We start from the raw sequence: 19,643 nt of genomic DNA, 5'->3' as shown, positions 1-19,643 counted from the left end.
GAAAGAGAGTGTTTGATGACGTGACAGCGATTTCTCAGACGATTTCTATAGGTTTTCAAAAACAAATCTCTCGCCCATGGAGGAGAGGAGAGATCTGTTCTGATTTCGAGTGATTTTGAAGCAAAGAAACATCAATCTTCTTTATCGATTCTGGTTTAAGCTTGGACTTAGTTAATTTTCCTTTATTGAACACAAATGGTGGTAACGAAGATAACCCTAAATCTGTTCTACAGAACAATTTTAGGGGAAATCAAGCAAATGATTGGTCTTGTCTGTTCCCAAATAAGAAGAGTACTGATGAAAATCCATTGATCTATCAATCTCCAGTCATCATGGAGGGCGAAGAAGCAGTTTCTATCTCTTCAGAGATTCTTCATCAGAAGATTAAAGAATGTGAAGAACTAGCAATTGGGTATGTTGTAGGCCACAAGCTTTCTTACTCAATGGTGAAAGAGGCAACAACGAAAGTGTGGAAGACAATATCTGAGGTATCCATTACTCTACACAGCAGTAATTCTTTTGTTTTCAAGTTTTTGAATTCTGAGGATAGAAACTTAGCATTAGACCATGGGGGTTTTTACATTTACGGTAGCTTGTTTGTGGTTAGACCCTGGAGTCCCTTAATTGAGAACTCAATTGCAGAGATGAAATCCATTCCGGTGTGGGTGTTGATTTACAATGTCCCTCTCCATCTCTGGAAAAACTTAGCACTTGGCCCTATTGCTAGTTTTGTGGGGAAACCATTGATGATGGTTGATTGTACTATCAACAAAACTAGACTTTCATATGCAAGGGTTCTTGTTGAAGTAAGTTTTGAATGTCAATCCCCTAGCTTTATTCCTTTATGGATTGATGGAAAATTTGTGATGAATCTCCCTGTGGAGTATCAGTGGAAACCACAAAAGTGTATGGTGTGTCATTCTTTTGGACACTCCAACAACAAATGCTATTTGAAGAAGGCTAGTATCGGCAAATCTCATTGGACTTCTAGGAAGAGGCCTAACTTGGGGGAAAGGATTAAACCTCTTTCAAAAGAAGGGGAAACTGGAAATACGGGTACAGAGAATAGAGAGCAGATCAAAGAACATTCTATTGTAGATTCATTGACAGTTACAGAAGATAAGGAAGCGACAGTTCCGCAGTAGAGGGATGAGATAACTGGGGTAAGTCCTCAGTCCAGAATTGAGACCACTAATGGAAACGTGAGGTTGGTGTTGGAACAAGACTCGATTTCACAACCTGTGGGAGTAGTAGAGGTTTTTAATGGTAATGCCATGGGTGTTGGTGGGGTACCATAAATTCTTTCTCCCAAGTCAAACAAGGATTGGTCATGTTATAAAAGAACTAAGAATTCTGGAAGGAAAAAGAATGGGCCTAATGCCTATCTGAGTCCTTTTACCCTTTTGGAATCAGAACCGGAAAGTGGGTTTGATGACTCCAATGATGAGTTACCAGATACTTTGAATGAAGATTCTAGAGTGGGAATTGGTATTCATCTAACCATTTCGGATGGTGTCTCGGAGAAACCAATACAAGAAGATCAAATAAACAAGGATAATCAAGTGAATGTGGAGGATTCCGATCAACCTTGTAAGGAATCGGAATATGAAACAGATGTGGAGGAGACGGGGGTGGAGAAATTGAAGCTGTTAGAGGATGTTTCTCATTTTAAGCCAATGAATAGAGAACAACATATAAAAAAGGTTAAGAATTTCAGTAACCTTCTTTATGAAGGAGGAAAAGAAAATGCAGTGGAGAACATTTTTGAAGGTCTTGTAGATAGGCACAGATCCACAAAATCTGAAAAGGAAATTGCAAAGCTTGCTTGGAATGGAGTTACTAGCAATGAGAATTTGGGGCGTGGAAAAAGAACCCCTGTGAAGAAGAAGTACTAGGGTGGTCTACTAATGTGTTTGTGAATGTTTTCATGGCTGCCGATGGCGTAGGCTTTGCTTTCTTTAGATTTGAGCTTGGTTCTTTGTAACCTCTCTTGTTGCTCTTGTTGCTGCACTGTTTGGTGCATTCCTTTCTTGTATCTCTTTTTTTCTTTTTAATAAAATTTTAACCTTTTAAGCCAAAAAAAAAAAAGTATAATCACTATTAAATACTATGTCTTAGACTTGGTTCTTGCAACTTTCCCTAAAGGATAAATGATAATACAAACTCATCCAGGTATATAAGAATCTCATTTTTGCCTAAACATGTTAAGATTACCTGGTAGTTACAGTAAGCCTCAAACCATGCTCCATATGTAGAGTTGGCATCATTCTGTACTTAACAGGATGGTTTGGGATTAAATGAAAACGGAAGAATCTACATAAGATAGCAAGTGTCATCTTCATCTGTAGATATGCAGAGTCCTTCCCTAGGCATGTACTTGGACCAGCCTGCATGAGCAGGAGTGTAGCATAATTAAACATTCATATTGCAATTGTAATGGAGTATTAATTAATATTAGGACTTGCATATATGGGATTCTATACTCGAGAACTCTTACCTGAAATATCGGAAATTTGAATGGAGATACACTTTGGAATAACCCTTCTTTGTTGAGCCATCTACCGGGGTTGAATAAAGTTGCATCAGTTCCCCAATTGTACTGCATTCTTCCCATGGCGTATGGAACATAAGTCACTAGTCCTCCTGCTCTCACGTTTGTTCCATCAGGTAAAACATCATCTTGTAATACCCCTTTCGGATCCTACAAGTACACCTAGGAAAATTAATTCTATTCACCCATGTTAGTAATTAGTAAAACATAAAGTATGAGAAAGCTTCAAAATCTGGACGTTGTAGAGGGTTACGTACCTGGGGCACTGCAGGGCACAAACGAAGGGTCTCTGTGATTGCCGCATGCAAGTAGGATAATTTTCCAAGTGAATCGTAGTTCAGTAGACTTGCAAACTGTTTCACTCTCTCAGTGAAAGATTTTGGTTCCTCCACATTATATGGAATCACTTCCTCTGCTAGATTTTCTTCGAATGTTATAAGCTCTTGGTAGATTTTCTCTGCGACATTAGGATTTATCATGACCATGTAAATAAACCAAGATAATGTTGATGCCGTTGTGTCACGTCCTGCTAAAACAAAGTTTATAATGACATCTCTAAGGTATTTGTCTGTTAAGTTCTCACTATTCTCACTCAACTCAATGAATCTCGACAGAATATCTTGCTTTACCTTGCTACCATTGTTATCATTTGATTTACCTACTTTGTGTAGTTCTGCTTTTCTTTTATGAATCAAATTGTATGTAAATTCATCAATGATTTGGATACTTTGAACCAATAATGCTTCAGATCCAACATTAAAAAATTTCTTCAACCTCCATAAAGGGTTAATGAATCTATACGTAACGGTACTAGTTGCATAATCAAAAGCTTTGGCGAAAAGATTATCGGGTAAATCATGTGCCAAAGTTCCAATTTCCATCCCAAATCCAACCTTACATATAGAGTCCATAGTCATCCTCATCAACAGTTCCTAACAATAACAAATAACAAACTTTTCATTCCTTAAATGCAATGTCCACACAAATATAACCAGACAACAGAAAGTAGCGAAATTCTGAGACAACAATTTTGGTGTATATGTTGAAGTACAACGGAATCTGACTTATTTTTCGACTCACTTGAAGCCATGTGCCGTGAACATAGATAGCTTAATCTTACTTTCCGTAAAATAGATAATACTGGTATAGTTTGCCTATTAACGGCGGTTATACCATAGTAAAATGGTCGCGACCCACGGCCATGAGGGGTGTCAAAAACGTTTTCTGAGCCATGAACCAACAACATATTTTAAGTACACAAGTTTAGTGGATAGTATATTGATTTTATATGAATAATAATTTATTGCAAGATGCTCCATGCAATGTCAACGAATGTTTTTTCCCAATACTTAATTATCGAGAAAGGAAAAAAAAAAAATTCACCCTTTGTTGGATTGAATCATCAATTATAGATCTAAAAACAGAAGCTAAGAATTGCAATCAGCTTTGAAATAGTTGGGATTTGAAACTTACCTGCATATCGATTTCCTTGTTACAGATTGATGCTTGGTGCAAAATACCAGAGAGAGTCGATGCATAGTCTCTAAAAACAGTGGTGCTGAAATTCCTCAAGTTCCTAGATGCAAACTCCAAACTAGAAATCTTTCTTTGCTGCCTCCAAATTTCTCCGTCTGAATTAAAAATCCCATCTCCAAGCAACTCTTCCATGTATGTATGAAAAGCTTCTCCTTTTGGGTAGTTGTTGAAGTTGGTTTTAAGAACATGTTCAACGTTTGCAGGATCTGAAATGAAAGTCATAGTTATAAATGGCAATGGAACCTTGAATGTTTTTGATTCCACAAAGTAATCAGTTAACCAATCATGCATCCTGTGATAGTTCATTAGAAGTTCGATAAGAACACCGATGATAGGCCATGATTTTGGGCCTTTTACATTCCTTTGATTCCATCTGTGCATGAAGACATAGGCTAAGACCATACTGATCAAGAAAATACTGAATTCGATTTTGTATCCATTAAGATTTGATGATGTGAAACATAATGAAAACTCCATTGCAGAACCAGTGAGGTCAAGATTAATTTGATTGGGATTTGGATAAGAGCTCAAGATATATTATCACTGATAGTAGTAATTGAATTTTGTTACAAGGAGTTGAAAGTCTTGAGATCAGTTTTCCTGATTATTTTGTCTCATATAGCTAGTGGCAATACATTATTCAAAGGAGCCACTGCAGCGGTGCAGCCAACTAAAAGAACTATATATATGTTTTAAATTAGGTACTGTCTGTACGCACCATGGCTAAACACGTATGACATGGTCTCGTCATTCATGCATGTGTAACACCCAATGCAGTATGCACTATGCAGAAGGAATAGAATTTGACTTCTCTCATAATTCACATCTCTAGAAGTCGGTGACTCAGTAGGAGACCGAGTTTAATAGCTTTACTTTTACTGTGAGATGAAGAATTAAAATTCAAAAAAAGAAAAAAAAAATCGTTCCAAAAGGAGCTAGTCGCACAAAAGGACACAGGGAACTAAAAGCAAAGAAATGGATAATTCGACAAACAAGAAATAGAAACAAAGAACAAGTAACAACTCAACAAAAGGCTGGCTTTGAGACGTGAAGCAGGTTTTGTACAACAATGGATATTTCGGATAAGATAGCATATTTGGACATCAGATCACGAGGAAATTTTGCGACACGAGGCAAACTTATGGCCACTCAGTAGATTTTGGGTAACAATGAAAAAGGGTAGGTTACAATAAATGAATTTAAGTTAATAAAAAAAAAATGGAAATTGATTTTTTTTATAGGCTAAAGTCGGATCCAGGCCCCTACCCAAATCCAGCCAGCTGGACTAGCTCCACTGCTAAACCAAACCCCGCCAAACCTCTTTATACAACTAATTAAATACAAACCTATATTAGGATGGGGATCGAACTTCACTTCCTCCTTACTGGAGTTGATGGGATACCACTAAGCTATACTTTTGGACACATGGTTCAATTGAATTATTGTCTCTACTTCTAATAGACTTTCACAATTATCCCTAACAGACTTCACATATTCCCCACATATTCCAGATGGCATACTTGAAATTCTATCAGAAATAATAATTTTCATACTTCCTCTTTTAACCTTTTTATTCTAAACACTTCTTCTCTTCTTTATTTCTATCGAACCACTCAAACAGAAATCCATTGCTCCCACCACCATTTCCATCTCCATAGCTCCCGCCACCTCCACAATTTCTACCACCGCCACCACAACTAGCACCACCATCTCCGTCATGCCTTCCACTGCTATCAACAGGTTAAAGATTGAATTTCAGCTACTTATAATTGTTCTTCATTTTCTTAGGTTAGAGATTGGTTTTGAAACCATATTCGGACAACGATCTATTTTTTTGTTTTTCAATTTTATAATTTTGTGTTTAAGATTTATACTAATGATTACACTTTCAATTTTCAGATCTGGAAATTGATGATATGGTTTGAAAAACAACTTTTAAAGGTAGATAAATTTAATCAATAATACCAATCGACATTATGATCAGATCCAAAGGTAAACGATTGATTAGGTGTTTACTTTATTTGGATGTTGTTGTGGTGGTGGTGGGTGTACTTGCATCGAAGGAAAAGATGGTGATTGTGTCTTTGCAGCAGTGATGGTGGTGGTTGCGGAGGTGATGGTGGTGGATTTTCTTTGTAGTGGTGAGGGTGTTGGTGTTGGTGTCGGTGATAACAACAAAAACGAGCAAAGATTTCAATTGAACTAGTGGTCAGCTTTCCTTTCCTTTTTCTCTTTTTTTTTTTCTTATGATTATGTAAGTTCTCTGTTGGAAAACCTTGTTTTGGTGTTATTAATGTTCAAGTGCTCTTTCCAGTTCATAGGGCCAAAATAGAGACCGGAGAGTATAAAATTAAAAAATGTTGATTTTCAGTATATTTTACAGACACGAATAGCGATTACATATTGGTCTAACATATTATAGTAGAAGGAAATCTTAATGTGCTAGTTCTGTTTATTTATACTAGTATCATTTTGTATTTGTCATTTTTCTTTGCTTGTATCATTTGGGTTCAGGAATTTATTATTTTGTCATTACTTGCAATAATTAGTGGGAGTTGAATGACTTCTCTTAACTGACGAGATAAACTATTTGGGTTCTTTGCACAATTGGATCCTCCTCCAGCAAGAACTGGTCCAGAACAGCCATGGAAGGTATGTAACTTTACCATTTGGTGGCTAAATTGGATATATACCACTTTGTAATTAAGGATAACAAATGTTATATATTTGGATGAAACATTGCTATTATTAAGGTGGCGGCCATTTTCATTGTAAATTTTTTTTTGAATTTCAGTTTTTATGGGATCAATTCATGTTATTGATCCTATTTATGGATCAACTCCTGTTGTTGATGTCATTTTTATGGGATCAACTACAGTTGTTGATACCATTTATGGGATCAATTCCTATTGTTGACCTCGTTTTCTATGGATCAACTCATGTTGTTGATCCCATTTTTTATGGGATCAACTCCTATTATTGACAACATTTCGTTAGATTAGTATGATTATGCTTGTAGTTTAAGTGCATGGATTTTATAGATATAAGTTCTTCAAATGTTGAATTTGTGGTGCAATGGTAGCATGACTGACTCCATGTCAGATGATGCTTGTTCGATTCACGCCAAGTTCATTCATTCGTATGTATATTTTGGTTGTTGATCCAATTTACATGGATCAACTTCCATTGTTGATCCTGTTTAGGGGATCAACTTCTACTGTTGATCCTTTTTTTTTTGGATCAACTATTGTTGTTGATCCCTAAATTGGATCAACTTATACTGCTGATTCTATTTTTATTTGGATCAACTACTGTTGTTGATACAAAATATCTAAACCAGTGTTGGTGGTGGCGATGGTGGGTGGTGGCTGTTGCGGGTGGTGGCGGACTGATGGCGACGGCGTCGGTAGTGGTGGTGGATTTAGTGGTGGTGCTGGTAGCGGCGGCGGTGGTGGACTACTGGTGGTGGCATCAGTGGAGGACTGGTGATGGTGGTGTAATGGCGGTGGAGTGGTGGTGGTGGCGGTTGATGGTGGTGGTTGGTAGGTGGTGGTCGTTGAAGGTTGATGGTGGAATGTTAGTTGAATATTGGTGGTGGTGGTGGAACAGTGATGGTGGTGCTGGTGAAGTTGCAGTGGAAGAAATTTGTTCCATTTTGAAATAAAGAAAAATTATATGGTCGAGGGTATTAAGGTAATCTAATATTAAATGGATAAAGTTATTAAAAAGTAGGGACATATTTTTTTTGACAAAGGCGCAATATATTAGTATATAGATAGCATTTGTACTAGGATTATTTACAAGACATCACGATTGTCTGTTTCGAAAATGATATTCCAATAGTCAAGTTGGTGTGCCCAATTCATAGCTAAACAAATCGCCCATGATTATGCCTGGTGAGGAGAGATATATGTATTTTTGTATAAGAATATATTTATTGGGTTTCAAGAGTAAAGACATATTAAATGAATAAAGTTATTAAAAAGAATATGTGATAATGTAACAGATTTAACACAAAATTGGTCCATTAATCCTAAAATAACAATTCTTGTGTAAAGTTTGATATTGTTTGAATAGACAGGAACCAAAAGAAGTTTTTTATTAATCATTTTGGGTAATTTGTCCGGAAAGAAAAAATAAAATAAAAATTGTTTACCTAAAATATGGGCCCACACTTGGGATACTAAAAAAAAAATTAAAAAAAAATGAAGTAGTTAAAGTACCCATTATCCAAGGGTAACAGTCGGCGGTGGAAAGTATTACCCGACAATACCGACTAAAACAGTTCCACTTTTTTGGAAACCGAAAGAGTATATAATTAGTCCTCTTTGACACTTCTGATCATCCGGTAGATACATAAATTACAGCGGTCTTCTGCTTGGATTGTCGGGGACGCTGCAAAACTTATTGAAAAGCCGAAGAGTTCTTCTTGGATCATCCAGGAAGTTGCAGAACTTAATGAAAAGTCAAAGAGTTGGTGGTTTTCCAACATATTGCATGAACATTTTGATGCATTGAAGGCCTTGTTTGATACTATTAGGGAACTTATGTTTATTTTCCGTTTGTTTTACACAAAATTGGTTAAAAAGACCAAAATCAATAATTTCTGGGTGAAAAGGACAGTTAGATTTTGATACTGTTTAAATGGACAAAAATTTAAAAATAGCCAGGATGTAAACAATTTCATCCTGCCCATTTTCAAATATTTTTCTTATTTTTAATTTACACAGGATGCATCCAGTTTCATCTTTGTTATTCTTTAAGTTTCAGGATGAATCCAATATCATCCTTGCTAAATTTTTTTTGTGTCCATTTCATCCAAACTAATTTTCACTTGTCCATTTGAACCGTGTTTTAAAAATATTTGGACAAATGACCCATTTTCCGTTTTTTTTACTCGGAAAAAATATATATTGAGAAGCTTACCTCCTTACACCTCAAAGAGAGAGGAAGAACAGGCTCAACCTCCTTGCACCTCAAAGAGCCTTATTACAGGAGAAAATTTTTGGTGGGGGCAATTTAGAAAGGGATATGGAGGACCAATATGAAACTAATATTTGTCCTTCAATTTTTAACAGTTTTTAACAAATTTAGCAGATGATCTTGTACCCTCAAATTACCCTTCATTTAATCAAAAAAAATCTTGTCAGTATCTAAAAATAATTACCAGCATAAATTAGCGTCAATTAATTACCTAATACGTGAAAACAAACCGTTTTTAAAAGGGAAGAGAAAAGATCCCAGTAGTCCCCAGATGATGTTTTAATAAACTAACCAGGACAAACAAGTTAAACATAATGGTTTGATTCCCTTAGGGGTGTAAATCGGCCAGGCCAATCAGCCCGACCCGTTTCCTACTGCATGCTAGGACAGACAGACCTCAAATCGTCTACCCAAATTGTCCATCAGGCCGGGCAGGCCAGGTAAAAACATTTATTTTGAGACCCAAACTTGTCCAAAGTCCATCTTGAAAGCAGGCCAAGCCAGGCAGGTCAAACAGGCTTCAGTTTTTTAAATTTCAAATTTTGTAATAACTGATTTAACTTTTATTTATAATTTGGAGATTGAATGAACCATAGGTTAAAATAATATCAAATAATTAATCTTTTAAATGTAATATATAAATGAAAATAAGAATTTAATCCAAATTATAACCGAATTACATAATAATTTGCTACAATATAAGAATAAAACCCTTTAAAAAATTTAAACGGATGCCAGGCGGGGCTGTTCGGGCAGGTACCAGGCCAAGCTATTAAATTTTAGGAAAAACCCGAGCCCTCCCATTTAAACTAACCAGTCAAGGACAGGCGGCCGTGACGGGGTGCAACAGGCTTTGGGCTCATTCGGGTACAGAAAGGCCGAGTATTTTCGGGTATTATTTACACCCCTAGTTTCCCTCTTCTTGTAAGTAAGAATCCCATTGATTTGGTAGAAATTTTTTTCTTGAAGCATGTAATTCATTAAACTACTAAGGGACTATTACACGAGGATATAGGATATCCCAAGATTCATCAATTACAATTAAACTGGTAATCCATAAATCATCAGCAACTTGATATTGGAGCAATATAGTTGTCTTCAGATCAGAGTTGCATCGATGGGGAATGTTGGTGTCGAAGGTCGAAAGGCCGTCAGTCAATGCTTTCCACAAGAAAAGATGTATTTTTGATGGACACAACAGTGTCCGCAAGAACTTAGTTGAAGGTAGAGGTGTTCGATGCAATTGATTGAAGTTGCTAGTATAGCTTCTGTATCTTGTTGTTGCGGTAGTTTGTCCGAGTGATATCGGTTTCCTTTATTTTTCAGCTTGATTCATAGCTTCAAATTGAGTCTTGAGTTTTGATTGTGTCTTGAAGTAGAATCCAACCTCTGCCGTTGAAGGATTAGTGCTACTAGTGCTATTACAAGATTAATAAAAGTGAAATACGGATACAATATGAATGACAGACTCAACTAGATTAACCTAACAATGCTATCCAAATTTCTATTGTTTCCAAATAACTAAAAGTAACTAGACTAAAAATATACAAAAGGTATTATAGATGCAATCTACTCTACAATAAAAGAGGGAAACAACTTTGCTGAAAGGTGAAATACAATGAAATTGACAAAAACCCGACGAGTAAAAGTGTTGCATTCATCGGCCCATATGCATACAACATAGGTTTTGAGCTTGTTGCTGTGATACATGATGAAATTGTAGCTTGAAACATCCTTAGGGTTTCCATCTTGAGAAGAAAATGATTATGCTGCTAGTTGCGATAGCTTGTCAACTTGGTCAAGATTTATAAATGATTCTAACAATCTTATAGAGGACCAAGGTGAGGAGTCATCAAGAACGGCTTGCCATAGGATTTACCAGAATTGCACCAGGGATGGTGATCAGTAATTCGGTTAATATAAGGACAAATTTGAAGCTGATGTTGAATACTACCAATCTACCTGAGTAGTGAACTGGAATTTTTTAGGGTTTCCTGATGTTGGGTGGAGTGTTGATATTATGCTGAAGAAGCTAAATCGAAAAGATATTCTTTTAAGAAGAACATATAAATGTTCAAAACAAAACCCGGAGACTAAATTGGATAATCCCCATTATAAATACCTTCAAAGAGACGCAATTCCTGAACAGAGAACCAACTCGGGATCCCTGGAGATAAATACTAACTACTAAATGAAAACATTCGAAAAACTTCGCAAACAAATATGAGTTCCAAAATTAAATCAAGAGGAATTCACCAAGATAATTTTTTTTTCTTTTTAAAAAAAAAAAAAACAGACCTAAAAGACACACGCAAAGTGAAGAAAACAACAACAAAAAACACCCCTAGCTGGGACTAACTTGGTGGTTTGGGAACTTGCTTCACAACATTCATGAATCCGAATAGAGAGGAAAAACAACTGGAAAACAGGGGCTTCACTAGCCAAAACAGATGCAAAAGCAATAAGATTTGCATACTACACAAAACGCAAAACAGGGAAGAGACAATATAGTTGCGAAGGATGATATAAAGATCAAGGATTAATGATTAAAAAGGATTATTTTCTGGTCATACAGAGCATAGGTATGGCAAACAAAAGGGTTCATAGATATTAAAATCGAACTCCAGGCATAAAATCAATGATTCAAGAAAGCATCAACATACCCACACCCAACATCAATATATCTGGTAGCATGATAAAAGCCTAAAAGATTCTTCAAAAATTCCGATCTAGAGATTGGGGAAGTATCAGCATGTAAACGATTTACCTCATATTGAAAGAGGGACTCGACTGTTGCAGCTGGTATCCATGGACGGAAAGAATGAGCAATAACCAGATGTGAGAAAATCGTCGGAGAAGAAACCAAATCTAAAAAGCGGCAAATGATCAAAATGAATAAAACGATGGGTATCGCAGCAACATCGAATAAGCGACCTAGATGATGATTATGGGCCAACTAATCGAGGATTCAGCCGTCGAAGACTGAAAAACTCATGGTGGCTGATTTTTAGGGTTTTTGATATGGTCGTCAGGAAGATTCATTGACTGTTATAGAGGAATGATTGATTGATCTAACCTAAACTAATATGGAAGGATTGATTGATTGAGTTTGCTACTGCCAAGATCCAAGAGGATCTGAACAGTTAAGGTGGTCGGAAATATTCTTTTTCGTCGGAAATCGCCCTCCTTTTTCTTTTAGATAGGAGAGAGAAAATCGGGAATTTTTTTTTGATAGAGAAAGAACTAATGCTTATCATCAGAATCCTCCAATCATGTTTATATAAAACAAAGGAATAGGTATAAGTATGGTTGAACTGGGTTTATTGATACAAACAAACGTGTGTGGTGCTTCGTTAGATCTGATCACGATTCAATGTCAAAGCTGGTTAAAGCAATTGGATACAACGAATTAGTCGGTTTATCTTAATGCCAGGTCAAAGCCATTAATGAAATATCAGAGCCCTGGCCTAAATTTTCTCTTAATTTAGGTTACTTATTATTTTTAAATAATTGATTACCGTTAATTTAAAAGGCATAATAATATAAAATAAAAAAAAACATTATGAAGTAATTGAAGTACACCTTCTCCAACTGTGTTTGGGGATATTTCAAATAATATATTTTGGTTGGATGAAAAAGAAGAAGGATTTTGGAAGATTTGTGTGATATGAGAAGGTGTTTAAATTGATTTTAATGACTCCGAAAGTACTTTCGGTATTGTATTCATCTGAAAAAACAATACCGAAAGTACTTTCGGTATTATATTTGTCTGAAAAAAAAATACCGAAAGTTAACCTGCTACTAAAATTCAAATTCGATTTTTTTTATACAAATACAATTTAGACGTTTTAATTGAAATCATTTTGATTATCATAATTTGCATCGCTCGTCGCTACTCAGAACCATTTTTTGATAATCTAAATCAAAAATCATTCATCATGATTTGTGTGATTTTTTTGATGGAGAAGAAAAGTGAAGGGAGAATACTAAAAAAAAAAAGGTTTTCAGTTTTTCTTTTTAATTTTTATTAGGGTAAGGATAATATGATTATTTCACACCTAAAAAAACAGAACCCCTTAACCAAAATATAACTCCACTTAACTTTGAATATCCTCCATAAAAATGGAGGTATTCCCAATTGCGCCTTCTTAATTTGGGTCGGTTATTATTTTTAGATAATAACAACATTTGTTTTGATTTAAATGAAGGTTAATTTGGGAGTGTAAAATCTCAACTCAAATCTGCTAAAAATAGTCAAAATCTGAAAAACAAATGTCAATTTTCATTGGTCCCCATACCCCCTCAAAAATTTACGGCATCAAAAATTTTCTCTTTTTACAGAAAGAACCCCAAAGCTAAACAGAAACTCAAGTTACAACAGGAAAAGAATCCCAGTTGACAAGGACTTGATCAACAGAGACCCCTTTCATACAATCCAAGTTTTTACACCAGAAGAAAGCTTGAGTTTTTATATCTTCTATAAGAGTTGTGAAGCTCGAAGTCCTGTTGTTGAAAAATGATTTCATTCCGGCAGTTCCAAATGCACCAACAAATGGCTGCCGGCAGCACCTGCCAAAGAGTTTTACCTGTACAAGCCAAAATTCTCACTCTCCATCCTTTGAAAAGAAAATCAATACAATTAGGCATTACCCAATCAAGTTTAGTAAGAGATATATAATGTTGCCAAACTGAAGAAGCAAATGAGCAATGGAAAAGAAGATGGGAAGTAGTCTGTCTCTCTGTCGGGACGGCACAGAAGATCAATACAATTGTTTATTTTCCTTTTGGTGAGATAAATATCTATCCTTTTATATGAACTAGGTTCCGAGAAACCTTTTCATCATAGTATATAAAAAAAAAATGTTTTCATAATTCAACACCTAATACATCCACAATCTAACATAAAAAGTTAAATCACATAGAATGGGATCTTCACTTAACTTCAGAGTTCAGCCTCTTGACCATGAGTTGATTAGATAACTAGCTAGTAAAAAGTTTGATCCACACCTGCTTAAAAAAAAAGATTCAAACATAAAATCTTCACTTTTTGTACGTTTATATAATTGTGTAGTACGATGAGATGAGATCGGAATATTTTTGTGAGTAGTTACCACAAGAAACAAACGAATTAGGTTACGTTTCCAGCCACCTTCAAAGAAATTATTTTACATAATTGGGAGCGTGTAATTTGAGAATTCCTTTAAATATTCACATATATATCGATCAATGAAATGCAAAAAGTAAATAAAAATAAAATAAAGTAAAATATGTAAATGAACAGAGAGTGGTATTCTATATAAGTAGCTCAAGTACTATGAGAACGAAATTAACGAACTCATCCCAAAACATACAAGAAAACCTAAGGAGTTGAGAAATGAAGTCTGAGCTTGTTTTTGTAGTGTTCAGTTTCTTGTTTTTAATAGGCAAGGGAAACTCAATGAATAGGTAAGGGAAACTCAATGAGGTATGAGTTTATAAATGAGATGAAGGTTAACGCATCAGCTAATGATATATGGGCGGTATACAGCTCTCCCGATCTCCCTAAGCTCATCGTTAGAATACTTCCTGGTGTTTTCGAAAGGATTGATTACGTCGAAGGAAAAGGTGGTGTGGGTACAATTCTTCATCTCGTATATCCCCCCTGGTACGTTGAATTATTTATATTAGGCTCTTGCTCAGCTATATATGTGTCACTTGGTTAATCGCAATATTCTGATAAATTTGTACCTAAAATTTTCAGGGTCTGTGCCACTAACTTACAAGGAGAAATTTATTACTATCAACAACCGTAGGCGTTTGAAAGAGGTTCTGCAGATCGAAGGAGGATACCTAGCCATGGGTGTCACTTTTCACATGGACAGTTTTAAAATCATAAAGACAGCGTGTAATTCATGCATCATCAGATCCATAACACAATACGAAGTCCCGGATAAACTTGCTGCAAAGATTTCTCCACTCGTTAGTATTGACAACCATGTTGGCATGCCCACAGCCATTTCAAAGTATGTCCTTGACGGTAAGAAGAACGGATACATAGTTTTGGCTAATTAAAAAGAAAAGACAACTTTTGTACCCAAAAGTAATTTTCAACCAGGAATGCTGTTCAGTTTGATATTTTCTTTGATTATGTACCAAGTATTTGTCATGTTTTTAGGATTCGTATATGAAGCATTCCATGCTTTTTACCACTACAAAGAGAAACGGCGCAAATGATGCTGATGATTAAACCCAAAACGAAAAAAAAAAAAACCAGCCTGTTTCACACTTTCACTAGCTAATACATAAATACTATAGTCTAAAAAGAAAGGGAGCCGAAATATGGACCAATGAATCTAATGGTTCGTTGCCCTCAGATCGGGAACCTCCTGGATCACCTCTTTTAAGACTAAGTTGTATCGTCCTTCAAGATTCAAGCTCTCAAGAAAAAACCATGGCCTCTTCGGTTGATTCAAGTTCTGGAAGTCATATGATTGGGCACAAAAAAGAAAATTTACTTCAGTGCGAAACTAATTGGCACAGAGAATATAAACCGTCGATAACAATCTATCCTGGTGATCCAGCGGCTCCATACTTTTGTTCCAAATTAGTAGGCGCAGAAAATCTAGTCATTAGATTAAAATATTCATTGGTGATCAAACGGCTCATACCTTTCTGTCAAACCCATTAGGCGCTTGGATCACGATAAGAGATGGACTTGAATCAGTCAGACTTGGCTGACCTGAATCTTAAATTTTGAATCAAGATATGAGCTAGTCTAATCCCAGGGCTTAGATTGTTGGTCTGCATTTTAGCTCCCTTTCTGGTACATCATATGTCGGATCGCATAAATACCATTATCTCAGGACAATGAAGAATATCTTCTGAACATTCATATGAACCTGACTGATCCAAAGAAGTTTAAAGACTCCCTAGAATAACCTCAGGATCAAATGGGAGAATATCACTTCAACTTGGCTAATGGCATCGTGGAGGATACTGCTGCAGGAACTATGGTACTACTCCTCTTACTCCCCTTCCTTTCATCCCTGCAAACTCATATCTGTGCTGGTTTCTTACTTAGTCTAGTTTTCTACATTATCCATGCTTTCCATGACCACATCACTAGAAGGCTTATTTCTAAATATCCTCTAGTTTCTTATTTTTGGCAATTCTTCACAGCTTTGGCTTGGAATTGCGAAGGATTAGGTACTAGGGATGCTAAGAAGTATCTTAATGACATGCTTAATAAGCTGAAACCTGATTTAATCTTTTTATCCGAAACCAAACAAAAGCATGATAAATTTGCTAAGACTACGCATGATTTAGGAGTGCATAACTTTTGGTATGTCAATCCTGGAGGATCTAGTGGCACTGCTGGTGGTGTAGCCTTAATATGGAAAAGCTCAATTACAGTTGATGTTATGGAATCCTCCTTAAACCATATTAATGCTACTTTCAGTATTTCCAATAGTCCTTCATGGATTTTCGTAGGGTATTACAGGAATCCTTATGACACTCATTCCAAACTCCTTTCTTGGAATAAATTATCTGAAACTGCTGCAAAACATACTCTCCCTTGGTTGATCCCAGGGGATTTCAACTTTATTTTACATGACACTGAATAATTCAGTACTCATCCCTTGGATAATACTGAAGCTGGTATCTTTAAAGAAAAGGTTACTGAACTTGATTTAATTGATCTTGGCTTTACTGGATGTCCTTTTACTTGGTCTAATAAAAGGAAAGACCATTCTTTAACTGAACATAGATTGGATAGAGGACTAACTACTGATGATTGGCTAGATCTTTATCCAAACTCCACTATAACTAATATGTCGGCCATAAGATCTGACCATAACCCAATCTTGCTCAATTCTAATCCCAGTTGGAAAAATGGCAAAATTCCTTTCAAATTTTTTGGTCCCTGGTTGGACCATGATGACTGCAGGAAAATTATTGCAGAATGCTGGCATAGAAATATCAATGGTTCAAGTTCCTTCATAATTGATAGAAAACTAAAGGACATAAAGTTGCAAATCAGGGTTTAGAACAAGGAGGTCTATGGCAATATCAAAACCAATATTGAGGAAAGCAAGCAATACTTGAACTGGCTCCATATAAATTACTTCAAAGCTGACAGGGGATATGCCTTAGCTTCTGCAAGAAAGCAACTCAAAAACTGGTTTGACATTGAGGAAAAATTCTGGAAAACCAAGAGTGGAGATCAACTTATAAAGTTGGGAGATCAAAATACAGGTTACTTCCACAGAGAAGCAAAAAGTAGAACTAGAAGAACAAGATTGAAACTATTCAAAATGAGGAAGGCATTTGACTCACTGATTATGGAGAAGTCAAGAATTGTTTTACTAATCACTTCTTTACAGCTACTTCAGAAGTAATACACCATTCCACTGACATTATCAATCTCATACCATCTAGCATAACCAACACTGATAACCTTCAGCTCAACAGAAAACCTGAGTCGCAAGAAATCAAAAACATCCTCTTCAGTATGGCTAGTGACAAAGCTCCTGGACCAGATGGATTTCCCCCAAACTTCTTCAAAGACAATTGGGACATCATAGGACCTGACATTGTCAACATGGTACCGGAATTCTTCTCTTATGGCTTCATGCTAAAAGAAATGAATTCCACCTTCATATCCCTTATCCCTAAAACTGATAACCCCACCTCCCCAAGCCATTTCAGGCCTATAAGTCTTTGTAACACCACCTAAAAAATTATATCAAAACTTCTAGCCCAAAGAATGAAACCCCTTCTATCTAAAATAATATCCCCCTGCCAATCTTCCTTCATTCCTGAAAGTCAAATCTCTGACAACATAGCTATTGCCCATGAGGTAATTCTTAATATGATATCTAAAAGAGGTAAAAAAGGAAATAAAGGAACTACGGGTATCAAATTGATATAGAAAAAACTTTTGATAGAGTGAACTGTAGTTTTCTAATAACAATCATGAAGAAAATGAGATTTGATGCTCAATGGTGCAACAAAATATTCCAATGCATATCCACCACTCCTTCTGCAGTTCTCATTAATGGATCTCCAGACAAGTTCTTTAAACCTTCCAGAGGTCTTAGACATGGAGATCCCCTATAACCTTACTTATTTCTCTTCTGCATGGAATCCCTCTCAAGAATCCTTCTTCATGCTGAGGAGATAGGATCTATCACAGGAATCAAGATATGCAAAGAAGCTCCCTCCATCACCATCTCCTTTTTGCAGATGACTGCATGATATTCTACAAGTCTAATTTGAATGAATCACAAAATTTAATGAATATTCTCCGAAGTTTTGGTAACACCTCTGGGAAGCTCATAAATTTCAACAAATCTGGGGTCTTCTCCAGCAAAAACACTGAACCAAGCCTTATGCCCCAAATAAGAAACATTATCGAAGTTTAAGTGCTGAATTTGGATGACAGGTATCTAGGATCCCCTCTCTTCACCCACAGAAGAAAAATTACTTCTTTCAAGCCAGGAGTTGATAAGATGAAGATAAGACTAACAGGTTGGAAAAATACACCTCTTAATCCAGCAGGAAGGGAAGTTCTCATCAAATCTGTAACTTCATCAGCCTGCATCTATCAAATGAACTGCTTTAAGATACCAAAGAAAACTTGCAAAGACTTGGATAAACTACAAAGAGTTTCTTCTGGGGAAAAAACATTGAAAATCCAACTGGTTATTATCCAAAAGCCTGGACATCAGTATATGCAAGCCAAAAGAATTGGAGGGGCTAGGCTTTATGAATCTTGAACTCTTCAACAGCTCTATGATAACAAAAATAGGATGGAGGCTGGAACAAGACAAAAACTCTCTATGGTATAAACTTATCGATGCCAAGTACCTAATAGGCAAAAATGTTCTTAATATGGATACTAAAGCTAAGGATGGTGACTCCTGGGTCTGGAAAGGTATTCTTGAAGGCATAAATAATATACAACTACACTGTTCCTGGAGAATTGGAAATGGAAGAACTATCAACATATGGGATGACATTTGGATCCCAAATACTCTCGCTACTATGCAAAAGCCAACTAACTGTCCCCAAAATTTAGAGAAAGTGGAATCTTTCCTCCAACCAGATGGAAACTGGAATGCTGCTCAGATTTATTCAATTTTTAACAACACCGAAGATACCTCGATCCTAAGCCTGCAAACCCATCCAAGTGAAGAAGACAGAATCCTTTGGAACCTTACTGATAAAGGAGACTTCTCTGTCAAAGCTCTCTATCAGAAAAAAAATTCACCATCTTTACAGAAATGATACTATGACAGGAAATTGGGAAGCCATTTGGAATTGAGAGGTGGCCCCAGTTATCAAAATCTTCATCTGGAAGTGTCCTCATGGAATACTACCCACCAATGCAAAAACATCTAGAATCCTTCATTACATCAATCCCATATGCACTGTTTGCAATAGTGGGCAAAAGGAAACCTTGTCACACATGTTCTTAAACTTTCCTGCAGCTACTCAAGTCTAGATGCAGGAGATAATTGGTCACTCTCATTCTTATTTTGACCATAACAACATCTTCATAGATTGGTTAAATTCCTGGTTCTTAACTGGA

The 19,643-nt window shown here is 36.2% G+C and overlaps 3 protein-coding genes and 1 long non-coding RNA gene across 5 annotated transcripts; 3 read left to right on the top strand and 1 right to left on the bottom strand.

Moving 5' to 3' along the window:
* The first annotated feature begins 332 nt into the window (after positions 1–332).
* On the top strand, positions 333–1,145 carry LOC113351056. Its single transcript, XM_026595127.1, has one exon. The coding sequence runs from the start codon at positions 333–335 to the stop codon at positions 1,143–1,145; it is 813 nt and encodes a 270-aa protein (XP_026450912.1).
* A 968-nt stretch (positions 1,146–2,113) lies between these two features.
* On the bottom strand, positions 2,114–4,714 carry LOC113347697 (cytochrome P450 704B1-like). The gene is made up of 4 exons (XM_026591373.1): positions 4,025–4,714; positions 2,809–3,483; positions 2,498–2,701; positions 2,114–2,387 (listed from the first exon to the last, which is right to left on the bottom strand). The coding sequence occupies exons 1-4, from the start codon at positions 4,562–4,564 to the stop codon at positions 2,211–2,213; spliced, it is 1,596 nt and encodes a 531-aa protein (XP_026447158.1). The 5' UTR covers positions 4,565–4,714; the 3' UTR covers positions 2,114–2,210.
* Positions 4,715–5,674: 960 nt separating this feature from the next.
* LOC113347698 lies at positions 5,675–7,931 on the top strand. 2 transcript variants are annotated; one of them, XR_003359180.1, is made up of 4 exons: positions 5,675–5,827; positions 5,987–6,295; positions 6,637–6,739; positions 7,428–7,931. It is a non-coding gene; the product is annotated as an uncharacterized LOC113347698 (long non-coding RNA). The 2 variants fall into 2 exon arrangements; XR_003359179.1 differs by lacking the exon at positions 7,428–7,931 and having other exon boundaries at positions 6,637–6,875.
* Positions 7,932–14,529: 6,598 nt separating this feature from the next.
* Positions 14,530–15,121, top strand: LOC113351055 (S-norcoclaurine synthase 2-like). Its single transcript, XM_026595126.1, has 2 exons — positions 14,530–14,708; positions 14,806–15,121. The coding sequence occupies exons 1-2, from the start codon at positions 14,530–14,532 to the stop codon at positions 15,119–15,121; spliced, it is 495 nt and encodes a 164-aa protein (XP_026450911.1).
* The last annotated feature ends 4,522 nt before the right edge of the window (positions 15,122–19,643 follow it).

Source organism: Papaver somniferum, chromosome 2, assembly GCF_003573695.1.
Source record: "Papaver somniferum cultivar HN1 chromosome 2, ASM357369v1, whole genome shotgun sequence".
Lineage (NCBI taxonomy): Eukaryota > Viridiplantae > Streptophyta > Magnoliopsida > Ranunculales > Papaveraceae > Papaver > Papaver somniferum.
This window is presented reverse-complemented; position numbering and strand designations above follow the sequence as displayed.

Coding starts and splice junctions, on each gene's coding strand:
- LOC113351056 (XM_026595127.1), top strand. CDS start 333: ATGGAGGGCGAAGAAGCAGTTTCTATCTCTTCAGAGATTCTTCATCAG.
- LOC113347697 (XM_026591373.1), bottom strand. CDS start 4,564: ATGGAGTTTTCATTATGTTTCACATCATCAAATCTTAATGGATACAAA. Junction 3,484..4,024: donor ACAAGGAAATCGATATGCAG/GTAAGTTTCAAA, acceptor TGTTATTGTTAG/GAACTGTTGATGAGGATGAC. Junction 2,388..2,497: donor TCAAATTTCCGATATTTCAG/GTAAGAGTTCTC, acceptor CTGCTCATGCAG/GCTGGTCCAAGTACATGCCT.
- LOC113351055 (XM_026595126.1), top strand. CDS start 14,530: ATGAGGTATGAGTTTATAAATGAGATGAAGGTTAACGCATCAGCTAAT. Junction 14,709..14,805: donor ATTCTTCATCTCGTATATCC/CCCCTGGTACGT, acceptor GTACCTAAAATT/TTCAGGGTCTGTGCCACTAA.